This window comes from Electrophorus electricus, chromosome 20, assembly GCF_041902795.1.
Source record: "Electrophorus electricus isolate QZ-2024a chromosome 20, ASM4190279v1, whole genome shotgun sequence".
Lineage (NCBI taxonomy): Eukaryota > Metazoa > Chordata > Actinopteri > Gymnotiformes > Gymnotidae > Electrophorus > Electrophorus electricus.
The window spans coordinates 16535935-16549841 of NC_137516.1; the positions used below are offsets into that span (position 1 = coordinate 16535935).

At 43.4% G+C, this 13907-nt stretch overlaps 2 protein-coding genes across 7 annotated transcripts; one reads left to right on the forward strand and one right to left on the reverse strand.

Moving 5' to 3' along the window:
- Positions 1–1260: 1260 nt before the first annotated feature.
- retreg1 (reticulophagy regulator 1) lies at positions 1261–11053 on the reverse strand. Of its 6 annotated transcripts, none has more exons than XM_027027997.3 (9): positions 10733–11048; positions 10136–10242; positions 9652–9682; positions 4363–4489; positions 4170–4254; positions 3678–3800; positions 3471–3541; positions 3244–3367; positions 1261–3089 (listed from the first exon to the last, which is right to left on the reverse strand). In XM_027027997.3, the coding sequence occupies exons 1-9, from the start codon at positions 10960–10962 to the stop codon at positions 2626–2628; spliced, it is 1362 nt and encodes a 453-aa protein (XP_026883798.2). In that variant the 5' UTR covers positions 10963–11048; the 3' UTR covers positions 1261–2625. The 6 variants fall into 6 exon arrangements, with proteins under 6 accessions (XP_026883798.2, XP_081559617.1, XP_081559616.1 ...); XM_081703491.1 differs by lacking the exon at positions 10136–10242 and adding an exon at positions 10309–10373 and having other exon boundaries at positions 10733–10874; XM_081703490.1 differs by lacking the exon at positions 3678–3800 and having other exon boundaries at positions 10733–11053.
- Positions 11054–11152: 99 nt separating this feature from the next.
- On the forward strand, positions 11153–13855 carry rnf182 (ring finger protein 182). Its single transcript, XM_035536227.2, has 2 exons — positions 11153–11420; positions 12032–13855. The coding sequence occupies exon 2, from the start codon at positions 12205–12207 to the stop codon at positions 12916–12918; it is 714 nt and encodes a 237-aa protein (XP_035392120.1). The 5' UTR covers positions 11153–11420; positions 12032–12204; the 3' UTR covers positions 12919–13855.
- Positions 13856–13907: the final 52 nt, after the last annotated feature.

A 13907-nucleotide genomic window follows, 5' to 3' on the forward strand; every position in this document is an offset into this window, starting at 1 on the left:
TATAGGGTGAAACATTAAAGCTCTATGTGAAAACTATTTGTTGAGGGGACATTTTAAATGAATTAAAATGTGTTTTATTTTTATATATAAATACATATTGTGTTTTGAAACTCAGTTCATATATAGGTTATTAACTTTCACTTTTAAAATTGGTTTTACAAACACATATAGGCATAAACCATTAGATTATAACGCCTTTAAGACTAACATTCAGTAAGATGTGCCCAAACTTTGGACTGGTATTGTACATTACTTCCAAAACAAAGATGTCACCACTTATTACTGGCAGTGCCACTGACCTTGGATCAGTGAGTCTGCAACATCAGCCCCAGTCACACAGAGGAACACTGAGTTGAACCTGTGTGGCACATGGTTTGCTGGTGCTAGACTGCTGGGATGTATTTATTTATTTATTTTTATCTGACCTCGGGACAGTTATTGCACTACATTACATATCTCATTTAGCACAGAGAAGGAATGGTTTCAGGGCCCTTAAAAGCATCTCCCGCTGTGGCTTGAACGACAAAGTTTGGATGGTGAGCCAAGGCTGTAGGCTTCCATGGGGCCTCCCTAATTGATTCAGTGTGCTCTGTACCCATTCGTTCTCATTCTGTCCCAGTCTGAAGCAATATTACTGCTCAGTAGACCAATCTAAACAGGCCTGGAAAGGAAAACCTTAATATTTTATCTTCACTATGACACTTAAATGTAACATTCTGCTTCTGGCTTGACCACATAAACTAAGTAAAGGTTGTTTACTCAGAGTAAAGACTGACTTTGAGTAAATACTGACTCTGAGTAAATACTATGGACCATCTGTTATGTCCTTTCCACTATGAACTACATTTTGAGATGACAAATCTTCAATTTAACCAGCAAAAACCAGAATGTCCCTGTCTGGGAGCAGGTGACATTTCTTGAAAGCCAGTCAGGCATCTCATCAGCTGGGACACGATGGTGTCCTTGTGTTTGCCATGAGCAGGAGATAAAGTGTCCCAGGCAGCAGTGTTTAGGGCTGAGTAAGCTCAAGCCTCTTGACTGAGACAGTTGCATACAGGAACCTGTGGCGCCCCCTGGCTGCCACACAGAAGAAAAGTAATATACAGATTCTGTCCATGGTATTAAATGAACAACAACAGAATCAGTATAGTGGGATCTGATACAAGTTAAAATACCTTTTTCATGTTCACTCTTGGTTTTCTGTACCCTATCATAAGAAGAGCTTACTCTTGCTCTGGGAACAAACAACACACAGCTGACTTTGAATCTTAATATTTTAATCACATTCTTGAGATTATTTACATACAACTATATTTTATGTCCTTTCATTCACACACAGTTTGCACAGGCAAATATAAGGCAATCAAATGTATGTGATATCAGTCTACCAGAAGAGAAAACAAAAATATAAACAGTACATTCAAATGTGTGAGACATCACACTGACACTGAACATCATTTTTTGGGTAATATTCATAATGAATGACAAAAAGATCAAATTCCATAATAGGACACTGGATTACTTGAAGAGGGTAGGTTGCTTAAATATTTCCTAACACCATTCAGAATACATCATCAGAAACATTCATTTTAGACATCAAGCACCTCACATGTGAAGAGAAGCTTTTCTGAACAGGCCAAAGGTAAGTAAGGGACACCATTTTCCTCTGTCTGCTTTTCTTCGATGGTGTGTGATGTCTCCATCCATCCAAAAAACCTGTTCCTTTCGCACAAATATTCCAAGGGTGTTCATAGCATCTTTATATCTAGTACACAGAAAGCCAAATGTGTTTTTTCTCTTTATCTCTTGTACATACTACTGTTTTTTTTTAAATGAATAAATAAATGTCTGAAAGATGGGATAACTCCAAAGCTTAGATTATGTATATTCAAACGTTTGAATAGACTTTACTCAAACCAGCTCAACCTGCTTTAGTGCCTAACTGTATCACTCCAGAAATAAGGTGCCAATAAAAATGAAAAAGTCTAAAACAAAATTCGGCATGCAAAATACTGTACTGAGGTATCCAGCTTCAAAAAAGCTTAATAAAAAATACAAAAATTAGGGAAAAAACAATGAATGTTACCGGTGAAAGTGTTTTTTATGGGCAGGCTAGGAAATACCATTCCATGTGATGGTTGATTGTCATTGAGTAGGAGGGTTGACGCTTTGGCCACTTTGTTGTGTAAAAGACCTTAATAAGCTAAGAGATCATCTACACAATGCTCTGTGGGTTTAATAAGAGGTTAGTTTGGCAGCGATATAGGGTGTACATCTTTTAGCCCTTTAAAAGCTAAACTACTACTGGTCCACACCCCTTTGGTGATTTTAAGGTGGATAAATCTAGGTAATATCAAATATACTGAAGGTAGTTTGAGTATCATATCACAATAAAAGGCAGGCTAAATGCAATATTATTCCTCTCCTTGCCCACTGCTGCACAAGTTCCCTCTTTCCTCTACAGATCTGAAGTTTATTGCAACATAATTTGCTTTTAACATAAAAACAAAACAATGGAACGGCATCATTAGTCTGGCCCTTTCCAAGTGCCGTTTCAGACTGTTTCTGTCCCCGCTCTGTGTGCCGTGGCAGGAAGAGCCAGGCATCCCCGGCTGCCTCCGCTCCTCAGGGGCGCCTGAGCAGTTTGGAGAAAAAGCCGGCGGGTTTGGAGCCTTCGGGCTGGGCCTCATTGTCAGCCTTCTCCAGACCCATCTCCCCACCCAGCTGCTCCAGCTCGGCCTGGTCCAGCAGCTCAAACTCCTCTGCCTCGCTATCCGTGTCCGCGGCTGCAGCCAGGGCCCGGGCCAGCGCAGGTGCAGCGGATGCCTCCAGATGCTCCTGCACGGCTGAGGCGACTGCTGCCGCGATCACGTCACCAGCCGTCCTCTGCACTAGTCCCAAGGCTTGGGCCACCATGTACCCCTCTGTGTGCGCACCTCGCTGGGCCTCGCCCGTGTGGAGGAGGGGGCCCGGTAGGCCAATGCTCAGGTCGTCGTCGTCATCGCCGTTAGTTCCCAGGCCGTTGTCCAGGGAAGGAAAGTCGGGAAGTCCGCCGGAGAACACCTCCTCCTCGCTGCGGCGGTCCAACTCTGTCCGACAGGAAAGGAGCAACAAGTCTGCATGATGAGTGCAAGGCTGAGCCAGTCAAGTAGAGCCCAACCCATTATGACATGGTCCATCCAGCCTTCCAGAGGGTGCTACAAAACCAGACACCACCAAACTGAGAGTGATGGATGAACTCACCCTCAGAGTTTTCTGTCTGAGGCGTGTGTCCCTCCGACAAGTTAAAGGTGCCGTTGTCCGTCCACGTCACTTCCGACACCTCCGTGTCTGACACAGACAGCTCCCTGCATGCTGTGGAGTCCAGCTGCAACAGAGTACTGCTGTCAGTTCCCGTCTTATTCTGACGCAAAAAGAACGCCTGTAGCAGCCCTTCTGAGGCATGTGAGTAAGACAGTGCAGAGGCTTACTTTGGGAAACAGTGAGGAGAGATCAGCTTCAATGCTCTCTCGCTCAGTCTGTGCCTGGAGTAATCTCTTCTCTGGAGGTAAAAACGACAGGTGGCTGCATTATTCTCTCACGCAGTGATGCAATACTATGAGATTAAACATTTTTTACTGTATACACTGTGCGTGTATGTGTGTCAAGTCAGGTGTCCAGAGATAATAAATGACTACCATGATTCTTCTTTATTTTCTGAACCAAGTTTCCCACTCCAAAGGTCAGTTTCTGCAGAACTGGCTCAAGCCATACCCCAAACTCATGTGATGAGAGGAAAGGCCACAGAAAAACACCCAGCACTGGGACAGACAGACAGACAGACAGACGGCACATTAACACAAACGGCGTGGTCTGCCAGCAGAGTGCAGAACCTGCTGACTTCAAAGAACTGGAGAAACCACAAACTCAGTGAGAAATGTCGTCATGGTTACACTACTAAGAATCTGCTATATATGTCAGTCCTGCTGGTGGTTACTGTGAATGACACAGGATGGACTAGAATAGAGAAAGCAGTCTAACCCAGTTGAAATGTTAATAACATTACAGAATCTGTTAAATCTTTATACCTATTAATCTATAATCTTTTAAGGAGCAAACAAGCTGTACAGGCAGAAGACAATAAATCATTAATTTTTTTTATTCATCAATTAGAAGATCCAAGTACGTACCTATAATGTAGGAAATAACAACTCCTGGAATGTAACGGCCCAAGACCGCCAAGAAAGAACATAAACTGCACACCAGCAGACAGAACTACAACCAGAAACAAATGCAGGCTTCAGATACTACTGGACACTACTCCACAGCACGCAGGCATGCGCTGGCTTCGAGTCAAATTTTAGCCCATCGGTTGTACGGTACCTTGCCTGGATTCTGCTGCTTAAAAGAGGAGGTCTCCTCAAGGAGAAGCTTGAAGCTCAGCCAGGAGCCTGTGAGCTGAGGCTCTTTTCCAGATTCGTCCTCCTGACTGGAGTCAACGATCTGCCAGCTGTGGTGAGAGAAAAGGGCCCCTGAGTCATGTGACTTATCAGCAAAATCAGAGTAACAGTTATGAACATGAAGTGTGGGCCCAAAACACTGATGCAGCATATGCTCAGCTACTGGCCAGTGCATTCAAATTCTAATTTACACTTTGTATTAGTCTAATCAGAGATTTAAAACTGTTAGGGAATATTTTAGTTACTGAGCTTCTAATGCAGCTGTATTTCCTAATAGTGAGTACCATTTTATCTATTTATTATGTAGTTTCAAAGTTTCAATGTTGATTCTTTCAGTGTTTTAAAAAATTGGTTTAATTACATTTCCTTCTGTGGTAGCTTTGCCATAATTATGCTTTTGGAATAGTTGATTACTTGTAGAGCAGCTACTAGCTTAGTTAAGTGCAACTTTTGGAACAGTGACCAATACAATGTCACTTTAAATCAAGTTCTGCATGTTGAAACTGCATGTATTTCAGGTTATGTATATCAGATGTTCTTGGATGCAAATGTTCTTGCTTAGAGAGGAACACGGTGTATGTCTCTCAAGCCATTTATGGAAAGACAGTCAGTTAATGGCTGTCATATTAAAAAGAAAAAAAGAAAGCTTGATGCGCAGTGCTGAGCAGACCCATTCATGAGACTTCCTTACCAACACTTAGCGTTCAAAGGAGTGAAACTGCGCCATGTGCAGTTCAGCAGTTTTAAGAAGAGGGGAAGAACGGGGAGCGAGGTAACAGAGAGTCCAAACCAGCCTACTGCAAATGGCGGGTTTAAATAAAGAGATTGATGGGTAAGATTAAGAACATGTGACAATGACTATAGTAACCATGGTGATGAAGTTACTACTCTAGTGAAGAGGACCACTGCAGGCTACGGGCATGTGTGTTTGTTGAAACAATATTTCATAAAATGGCTTCCGCTGGATAAGTTGAAAGGCAAAACAGAATCAGCAGGCACAAAGCCTGTTAATGGCAACGTCTTTGCCTTTATTTAAATGTGAGCAGTGTAAGGCAAACATGCCTACTGCAGCCCTGGCCCCTGAAAGTGTGAAAGAGCTCACAATCTCAGATGCGATGGAGTTCCAATGAAGCAGAAGAGGATTGGTCTTAGTTAGCGTGACATCACAGGAGAAGAAGGAAATGAACTCGAGTCGAACTGCTTGAGCCTTGCTCAGATCGCTGGGAGCACTGCTCAGATCAGATATCTCACGCTTTCTGTTACTCCAGAGCACAACTTTCCCCAGTCTTCAAAGAGTACGTTAATAATTACATGCGTGGGGTACAGCGGAGGATTTGGCAATGAGATTACAGTGGTGATGTGGTCTCTGAACACCTGCAGCCATGTCAGCTGAGCCAAAGGAACACTTTCATCTCCTCAACTCTACGGTCCGTTAATCTAGAAGCCCCAAATCCCACAAATAAGAGCAGGTGGAATGGAAAGATACTACCACTACAATCCCAGAGTTACGATGAGAAGCTTGATAACTGAAGCATGGGCTGCATTTTAATTACAAAGTCAGAGCTAGTCAGAACAACAGCAAATACATGTCCCTCGGGTAAGAAGATTTTGGAATTCATTGGCAAGAGATGAGCATCTATTAACGGAGGGCCAGTCACGCCAGTGCCATTTAAATGACCAATACGCTGCTCTCACACAGCTCACCTACAACTCCGTAGGGTCCCATAACATATCAACCCCCCACGACTTCGGAGAGCTGACGGCACTAGCACTGACAAGCCCACACTCTCGCAATAGCCCTGGGACAACAGCCTCAGCTTGTGTGAGCCAAGGTGCATGTCTAGGAGACATTTCCATTAGAGGTCACACAGCTGTGGTGAAGCCACGCATGTGACTGTGAGGCAACTCACATTAGAATTTCATCACGTGAACTAAGGCTGAAACCGCACCTCAAGAAGAGAGCTTGCCCAACATGTGGTGGAGCAGGTGGTCAGGCTTCGATGAGGTACCCATATGATCATGTGCAGCCTGTTAAAACGTTAAGCAGGGTCATCTTCCGTTACAAGAAATTGGCATCTGAAGAAAGCTGGTTGTCCTCAGCTGTCACAAGGTAATTTATGTAACACACATGGCTGAATCTAAAACTCAGACATGGTCCACGGTGGTGACCAATGTCCAAACAGACCAGCTATGTCATAGTAATATGCTGCATAATATCACATCAGTATCTGTGGAACAAACAACTTTAAGCCTCCATTTTAAAAATGTTTGAACTTTAGTGTCCATTTAGTAGAAATACAGAGGTAGGTAGTTAAAATATAGGAGAAGATCTGCTGTGTTTTGTTTGATTCTAACAACAGTTGACCTGAGAGACCAGTGACCAGACAGCTGCTTGTTCCAACTCCCACACTAATCTTTAAAGCAACACTTAAAGCAACAAGAATGTAACAAGCCTAGTGACAGGGCCCAAAAATAGTGCAAAACCAACAGCTGAACAATGTGAGGAATGGTGGTAAAGAAGCTAGTACCGTTCCTTTCCTCAGAGATCAAGAAGAAAAATCTTTAGCCTTGCAAGTGTCAGAATGTCAACAAATCCCTTCACTAAATCACTACATGTCCCCAAAACACCAGCCAAGGCAACCTTAGAAGCCAAAGTTCCTTTGCTGTATGGACCTTCATAAAGCCTTTGTGACAACTGACAACTCTGAGCACTGCTGCCCAGCAGAGGATTCTGGGAAAGTTTGTCATGGTGAGAGCACATGTCTTCACCACAGTAAATAAAAATCATTCAAGGTTAGCACCTTCTGACTATCGGTAACATAATACTTCTGATAAATTGCTCAAAACCACCATTAAATCCTGGGACAGAAGGATTATTCAAATAATACAATGTGCTTTGAGATCTGCAATTTCCCTCAGGATTGATAAAGTTCTCTCTATTTACCTACCACAATTAGAAAACTCACAAACCATGCATGTTTCTCCCATTATCAAACTTCTTCAACCTCCACTGTGGAATGAATTTGACTAGACTATCTGAGTACCTCTTTATCCACACCCTGAACATGAGTGCCTAGTCTCTTATCAATACAACAGTGATGACGAGATCTTTACCTTAACCCCAAGCTGCTGTCTTCTGCCAGCATCTCGAAGGCTTTGAGAACAGAGCTGTGCAGAAAGGGCCCAGGAAGAGTGTGTCAGTGTCGAGCTCTACGTTTAGGGTCCAGAGTCCTGCCCTCAATGGCCCCTACAGGTCACATGCCACATTGAGTGGTGGCCACCGATCTTTATGCTGGGCAGAGCTCCCCACTTCACTATTTCAACCAAGCCAGTCTAAAAATACCAGAGCCGCACGGCATTCCACGAGCAGACATCAGACGAAGGGAGACGTGCGCAGGCCAGCGTGGAAAACACACACACACACACAAACACCTCACTGGGTAGGAGTATGACACACAAGCTGAGCATAGCTTCTCTAACCTCAAACCGTGCCTTTACAACATTCAAATATTATCTTATACGGCTTCCATTTTATTGTGCTGTGTTTACTAATGGGTTGTGCATCATAATCATGGCAGAAAACTATTTGTCTATGTTACAAGTAGCCTTAATTTAGACTGGCTAAAGGTGCCTTATAGGATTATTGTGTGATGTTCTTTTAGATGGAATAAATGTGTAAGCTCTGTGCTATTATAGCTATTGCACAGCTGCTGTATCGGTTTATAGTATGATTACATAAAATGTTGATCAGGAAAATTCTAAAGTGTCCAAAGCATGTTGCCATGACCCAACATGCATCTTAACACAGTGACACAACATGTGTCTTAACTAAGTGAGTAGGACAGAGCCTGACATAAGCTGGTCAAATGACTACGACACGAGGTATGGGTGATGTGACCATGAGCAAGCAGACGATGTCAGTCATGTACCGCTCTCTCAGCTCCCCACGAATAAGAGGCCACATTATTCTGGCACACCCCTTGCTGATTAGTGTCAATATATCGGATTGGGGGAACTGGTGGGCAAGTTGAAAACATGCCCTCCAATGAGGTCATCAGAGAAGTGTGAGTAGCTCCTGGAGCACAGAAACAGCAGTGTCATCTTATCCATCACATACACCACACACATACAGGCAGTGGGGAAAAGATGGTGATGGGAGAATGACACCAAACTCAAGTTTCCCAACACCACAGATGACACCTGGGATTCTGGAACAAACAACACAAACAACCAGCCACAACTCCCAATAGCAAGAAATATTGTCGGAAACAGCTATTACGATTACTATAATGATGTGGCAAGCTTGTCATCAAGAAATAAAGTTTACCACACAAATTAATACACTGTTTAAATATGTGCATTGCATGTGAATACTGGGACCTTGAAGGTTTCTGAGGTGTAAATATCCCCCAAAAAGAAAACAAAAACAAACTGACAAAAAAAACAAACCCTCCCCCTCTTCCACATGGAGCATTATGTGAAACGGTGACTGCTAGCAAAGCTCCAGCTCACCCCGTCGTAACACTGAACACAGGCCCGAGTGTGTGCGTGGCGTGTAGGACGGGTGCTGGCCTGCCATCACGGATAGGTTGAGGCAAAGCGGCAGCTGTGTGGGGGGCTATCTTGGCTTTAGCGAGACCCTGCCCCACACAAAGCGGGGATTACTGCATTCCCGCCCCCGCACTGGGGCACAATGGTGGCATTGGAATTGTTTTCACTACGACCGCATAAACAATGCGAGGGCCAGGAGACTAGATCAAAAATAACAGGGAACCGATAATTACTTGAGCCATTAACACGTACCTTAACGATCTTAAGCATTTTTACGCAATGTGCCCGTACAAGCTGATTAGAAACAAATACGGACAGCCTGGATGTTTGATCATTCATGCTCGCTCACTAATAGGACAAGTACGGTATGAGCTCAGTTATATCGTTGGCATGCAAAATCTGTGGAAGCACAGGGTGGTGTTGTAATGTGAAGACAGGGAGTAGCCGCTGTCCAGATATTTAAACAGCACGATTACGGTTACAAACGTAATGGCACCATTTCAGAGCTTATGAATTGCTGCATGTTTTCAATAACGTATGAAGCACCCTCTAGTGGTTAACTTGCACATATCCGAGCTGGATAAAGAGGAAAAACGGGCCAAGCTGGTAAAGTAATGTAAACTAAAAACTTGATTGCATGAGAGATTAAGTTTAAACATACCTGCTAGTCATACCTCTCCATAAATGTGCCCCTATGAAAAAAAGGAACAAAACTTAAATCACAGGTCAACCAATCTGTCGGTTTTATTTAATATGTAAATATATTTAATGCATTAATAACACACAATCAATGGAGCAAAGAATACAACACCAATCTATGAAAATCATAACTAAAATAGATTATTATAGTAATAATGTATATAAATGTATAATATTTTACACGGTACAAATCCATGTTTTTCAGATTATTGTAGTTGAGCTAATCCATCCAAATGTGATGTAACACACTCCACAATGTACATATATGGGCTGGAAAATACCCAAGGCATGATGAAATTACATGACAATCTACTAACTTTGATACATTCCGCTTGTAGATGATTTGTCAAGTGAGACTACAGCTACACACACGTCTATACATGTGGTCATACATGCCCTCATCTTGATATTAGAACTGCCCTTATGTCTTAAATAACGATCCTTACCTCTTGACCTGGAAAGTGCCATGGCCTTTGCCCCTTGTATCAACAGCAAGAGAGCCAGGCACAAGCAGAGAAGGCAAACTGTCCTACAGGCACTAAGGGAAACAAACCTGGATTTGGAGGGAGACAGACTCCATTTTGCTATTTGACTCAACAGACAGAGAGCGGTCTCACACCTCTACTATAAACCATCATCTGCGGACAACCTCAGGTTCCCTATGGCGAAAACTCTCCCGGATCGCTGGTGGAAAACCAGAAGTCACAGACTATTTTACATGAGCTACAAATGCATTGTTTAATCTTAGAGGTTCTGTTCAAAGCCTGTCTAACAGTAGCCGGGAAGGAAACGTCAGCTAGGAAAACAAATTAACTGTACACATTACCGTCATGCCTGCTTCTTTTACGTTTATTAGGTCAGCGCACAACCTATATGACCTAGGCTACAAATAAAGTTTGGAACCATAATTACTGGCGTGCAACTTCATACAGACATCCCGATGAATTTGAAATACGGGGATTAGCGCATATTCTAGAGACAATAATAATGCAACTCGCATATCAAAGAAGGGCGAAAAAAATACGCCGCGTCATGTCTCTCACCAGAACACAGTATTTGTTGCTGCGAAGAGTGCAGACGTCTTCAGCGGCCTTTTCCAGTTAATCATCTTTTCTACGCGACGCAGCAGAGAGGCGACTAAAGGCAGCCCAGCACCGCCAGCCTGCTCTTCTTTTTCTGCCATCGCGCCACCTGAGTTCTCCACCCGGGGACAACGCATCCCTGCAGCCGTCTCCGACCGCCCCGCCTCTGGGGCATCCGCGATGCTGGCCATAGACACCGACGGGGTGCAAGTCGCGATTCCGCACGTTCGACGCCAGCTGCTGTCGGTTTTGTTGTTGTTCTGTCGCTGACGTCATGCAGAGCCTGTCAGAGTTGATCTTGGGAACTGTTACGTCATCGCTCCCTGGCTGCCCTGCAGGCGTTACCTGCTACGGAGCAGACTACCAATTAGCAGATCCCATGAGCAACAATTAATTACCCATGTACAACAATGCTTTGACAATTGACAATACAATATTTCAGTACTGCCATTTTGCGTTTAACAGATTGCTGCAGGAAACCAAGGGCTAAATAACCCGTACTCCACGGATTAATATTTAAATTGATAACCAGGATTTTGTAGAGCTGTTTATTGCATTTTCTGACTGCTAAATGTGTATTTAGGAGCTTCATTTTCAGGGCTACTGCTTTCCATTTATCCTCTAGATCTGAGGATCACATCACATACAGGTATGACTGCAATCACACGGTCTAATATGATCACATGTGGAAGAATCTGAACATTAGCTGTCTAACAGAGGTTGAGTGTGACAGAGTCAGTGCAGGACACAGTGGCAGAGAGGGACACAGAGGCAGAGCAGGTCGCAGAGGCACAGCGGGACACAGAGGCAGAGCAGGTCGCAGAGGCACAGCGGGACACAGGCAGAGCTAGACAAAGAAGCAGATGCAAAACACATATTTTGCTGTGCATTCCGTGGACACTAATGTATTGGTTGAATATCAAGAGCTTTTTCAAAGCAGAATCCTAATCCAAATAGGCTACTCAAAAGTAAATTATAAAAAACAACTTTTACACTGTTATATTTAAACATCTAGGCTCTTCTATTAAATTAAATTATACATTGTCAGTTCAAAAGGAATGGAAGCCTGTTGTCGGTTTTAACACTGTACTAGAAAGGGATATACAGACAGTAATTGGACTGGATTTTGCTGGCAACAAAAGACCTAGCTGGAAAATTCCGGCCATTGTTTTACAGTGCCCGGTTTGTTTCTGCTGCGTCACTAGTACTGTGTTAACAGCTATGTTTGCTGTGATGGCCTTTCCCCACTCTTCCACACAGAGTGTGAAATAGTGTCCCGCACGAAGCAGTCCGGCACACCATTGTCTCTACTCTGTCCCAGCCCTGTATGGCAGTTGCCGTGGAGACCAGCTATGGTGCAGCTGACGTCCATGTTCCTGCACGGGTCCTGCTATTAGTAACCCTTGCGGGAGCGCTGAGCGAAGTGGCTTGCGATGGACCAGCCACTGGAGGAAGCAGCAGACGACTTTGGCATGGAGAAACTGGAGTGTAAAATCTGCTACTGTGCTTACAGCAAGTCAGGCTGGCAGCCCGAAGTTCTTGAGTGTCACCACCACCTCTGTGCCAAGTGCTTGGCCAAGATAATTGACCTGAGTGAGTCCTCCCCACGTGCTGTGGTCTGTCCTTTCTGCCGCTATGTTACAAACCTTCCAGCTTGTAGGAAGCCTGCCAACCACTACAACATGTGGATGGAGCTGTCCACCCAGAGCTGTCATCTACATGAGAGCCAACTGGAGATCCTACACACCCCTGGGCAAGCGATGGCTGACTTCACATCCACCTCCCCTTTCTCTGCACAGTCCAATAACATGATAATCACCACTGTGCATCCACCACAGGACCCTGCTGTATTCGTTTCCAGAGATCGACGCTCCTCCAACCTAGACTACGTCGTCTCGTTCACATGGCCCTGGATGGTGTGGCGTGGCATGGCCATGCTGTATCAGACCTTAGGCTGGGCCCTGGTGTGGCTAGTAGGGTTGCTTCACTTTGGCTACCTGCCCCTGGGTGTCTACATGCTCATCATACAGGAGACCACGTGGGGCATGTTACTCGTCTGCCTCGTCCCTGTCAGTCTGTTCCTAAGCATGCTGTACGGGATCTGCCACTGCATGTGCCATGAGTTCTGGAACTGTGTGTTGCCTTAGCAACCATAGAGAGACCATTTGCCAAAAGGATACACAAGTGGGAAATTCCAGCACTGTTTGGATGTGCCAGCAGTATGACAAGTTTGTGGAAACTTATGAACACAAGGGATGGTTTCTGAAATATCATTCTAGGTGTTTATATAAAAAGAAGAATGTACATAAATGTACTGAGGACAAAAGCAATAAATGTTGTCATTAAATGATTCATTATTAACATAAATAATAATTTTTAAAAAGCCAGTTCATCTCTAGAATGTATATTTTTATTTAGTTGATAAATGCAGCAGTGTTTTGTGTATTTTAGTTTCTCTGTGATTATTTTGCTTGCCAGAAAAATGAACACATGCCAGTGTAAATGATTTAGTCAGTGGTTTTGCTTAATGTACACTGTTTGTCCAAAATACAACTGTATATTTTAGTGAGAAAGGGATATGCTGGTCCTAGATCAGTTAGGTAAAGCAGTGCTTAACTTAGCAGGCTAGCCTGAAAGTTACACACGTCACCACATCATCATGTGCCATGTGTTTGGCAAATAGCCTGCAAACATGCTTTACTTTCTTGAATTAAGTATGTACTAAAAATAAGAGTAGTCTGGGAGTTTTATTTACTCACTGAACTGTGATGTCGGTTACAGCTGCTGCAAGCAAAGGACATATTTACTGACATGAAATCAGTTTTGATTAGCAAATTGTAAAATAAATAAATAAATGAACCTCATGGAAATAAAATAGTTACATTATGTAAATGGGGTGGAAGAATTATGATGAACTCTCTGGATTTCAACAATGTTTATAAAAACATTTTTGGAATTAGGTTTAGCCCATTATTTCAGTAATTTATTAAATGTATTCATAGGGGGCATCACATTGTAACATCTGAATCAACTGTGAAAAAATAATTTCATGTAAGCCTAACCAAGCTGATGTACATTTTTAATCACAAAAGAAAGCCTTCTGACAGTAAAATAAAGAATAAAGACTTTCTCTCTC

Excerpts from the sequence above, each read along its gene's own strand:
- rnf182 (XM_035536227.2), top strand. The coding sequence starts at position 12,205 with ATGGACCAGCCACTGGAGGAAGCAGCAGACGACTTTGGCATGGAGAAA.
- retreg1 (XM_027027997.3), bottom strand. The coding sequence starts at position 10,962 with ATGGCCAGCATCGCGGATGCCCCAGAGGCGGGGCGGTCGGAGACGGCT. Across the intron at positions 4,490-9,651 it reads TGGAGAGGTATGACTAGCAG|CTGGCAGATCGTTGACTCCA; the intron begins GTATGTTTAAAC and ends CTCTCACCACAG. Across the intron at positions 4,255-4,362 it reads AGCAGCAGAATCCAGGCAAG|TTCTGTCTGCTGGTGTGCAG; the intron begins GTACCGTACAAC and ends TTCTGGTTGTAG.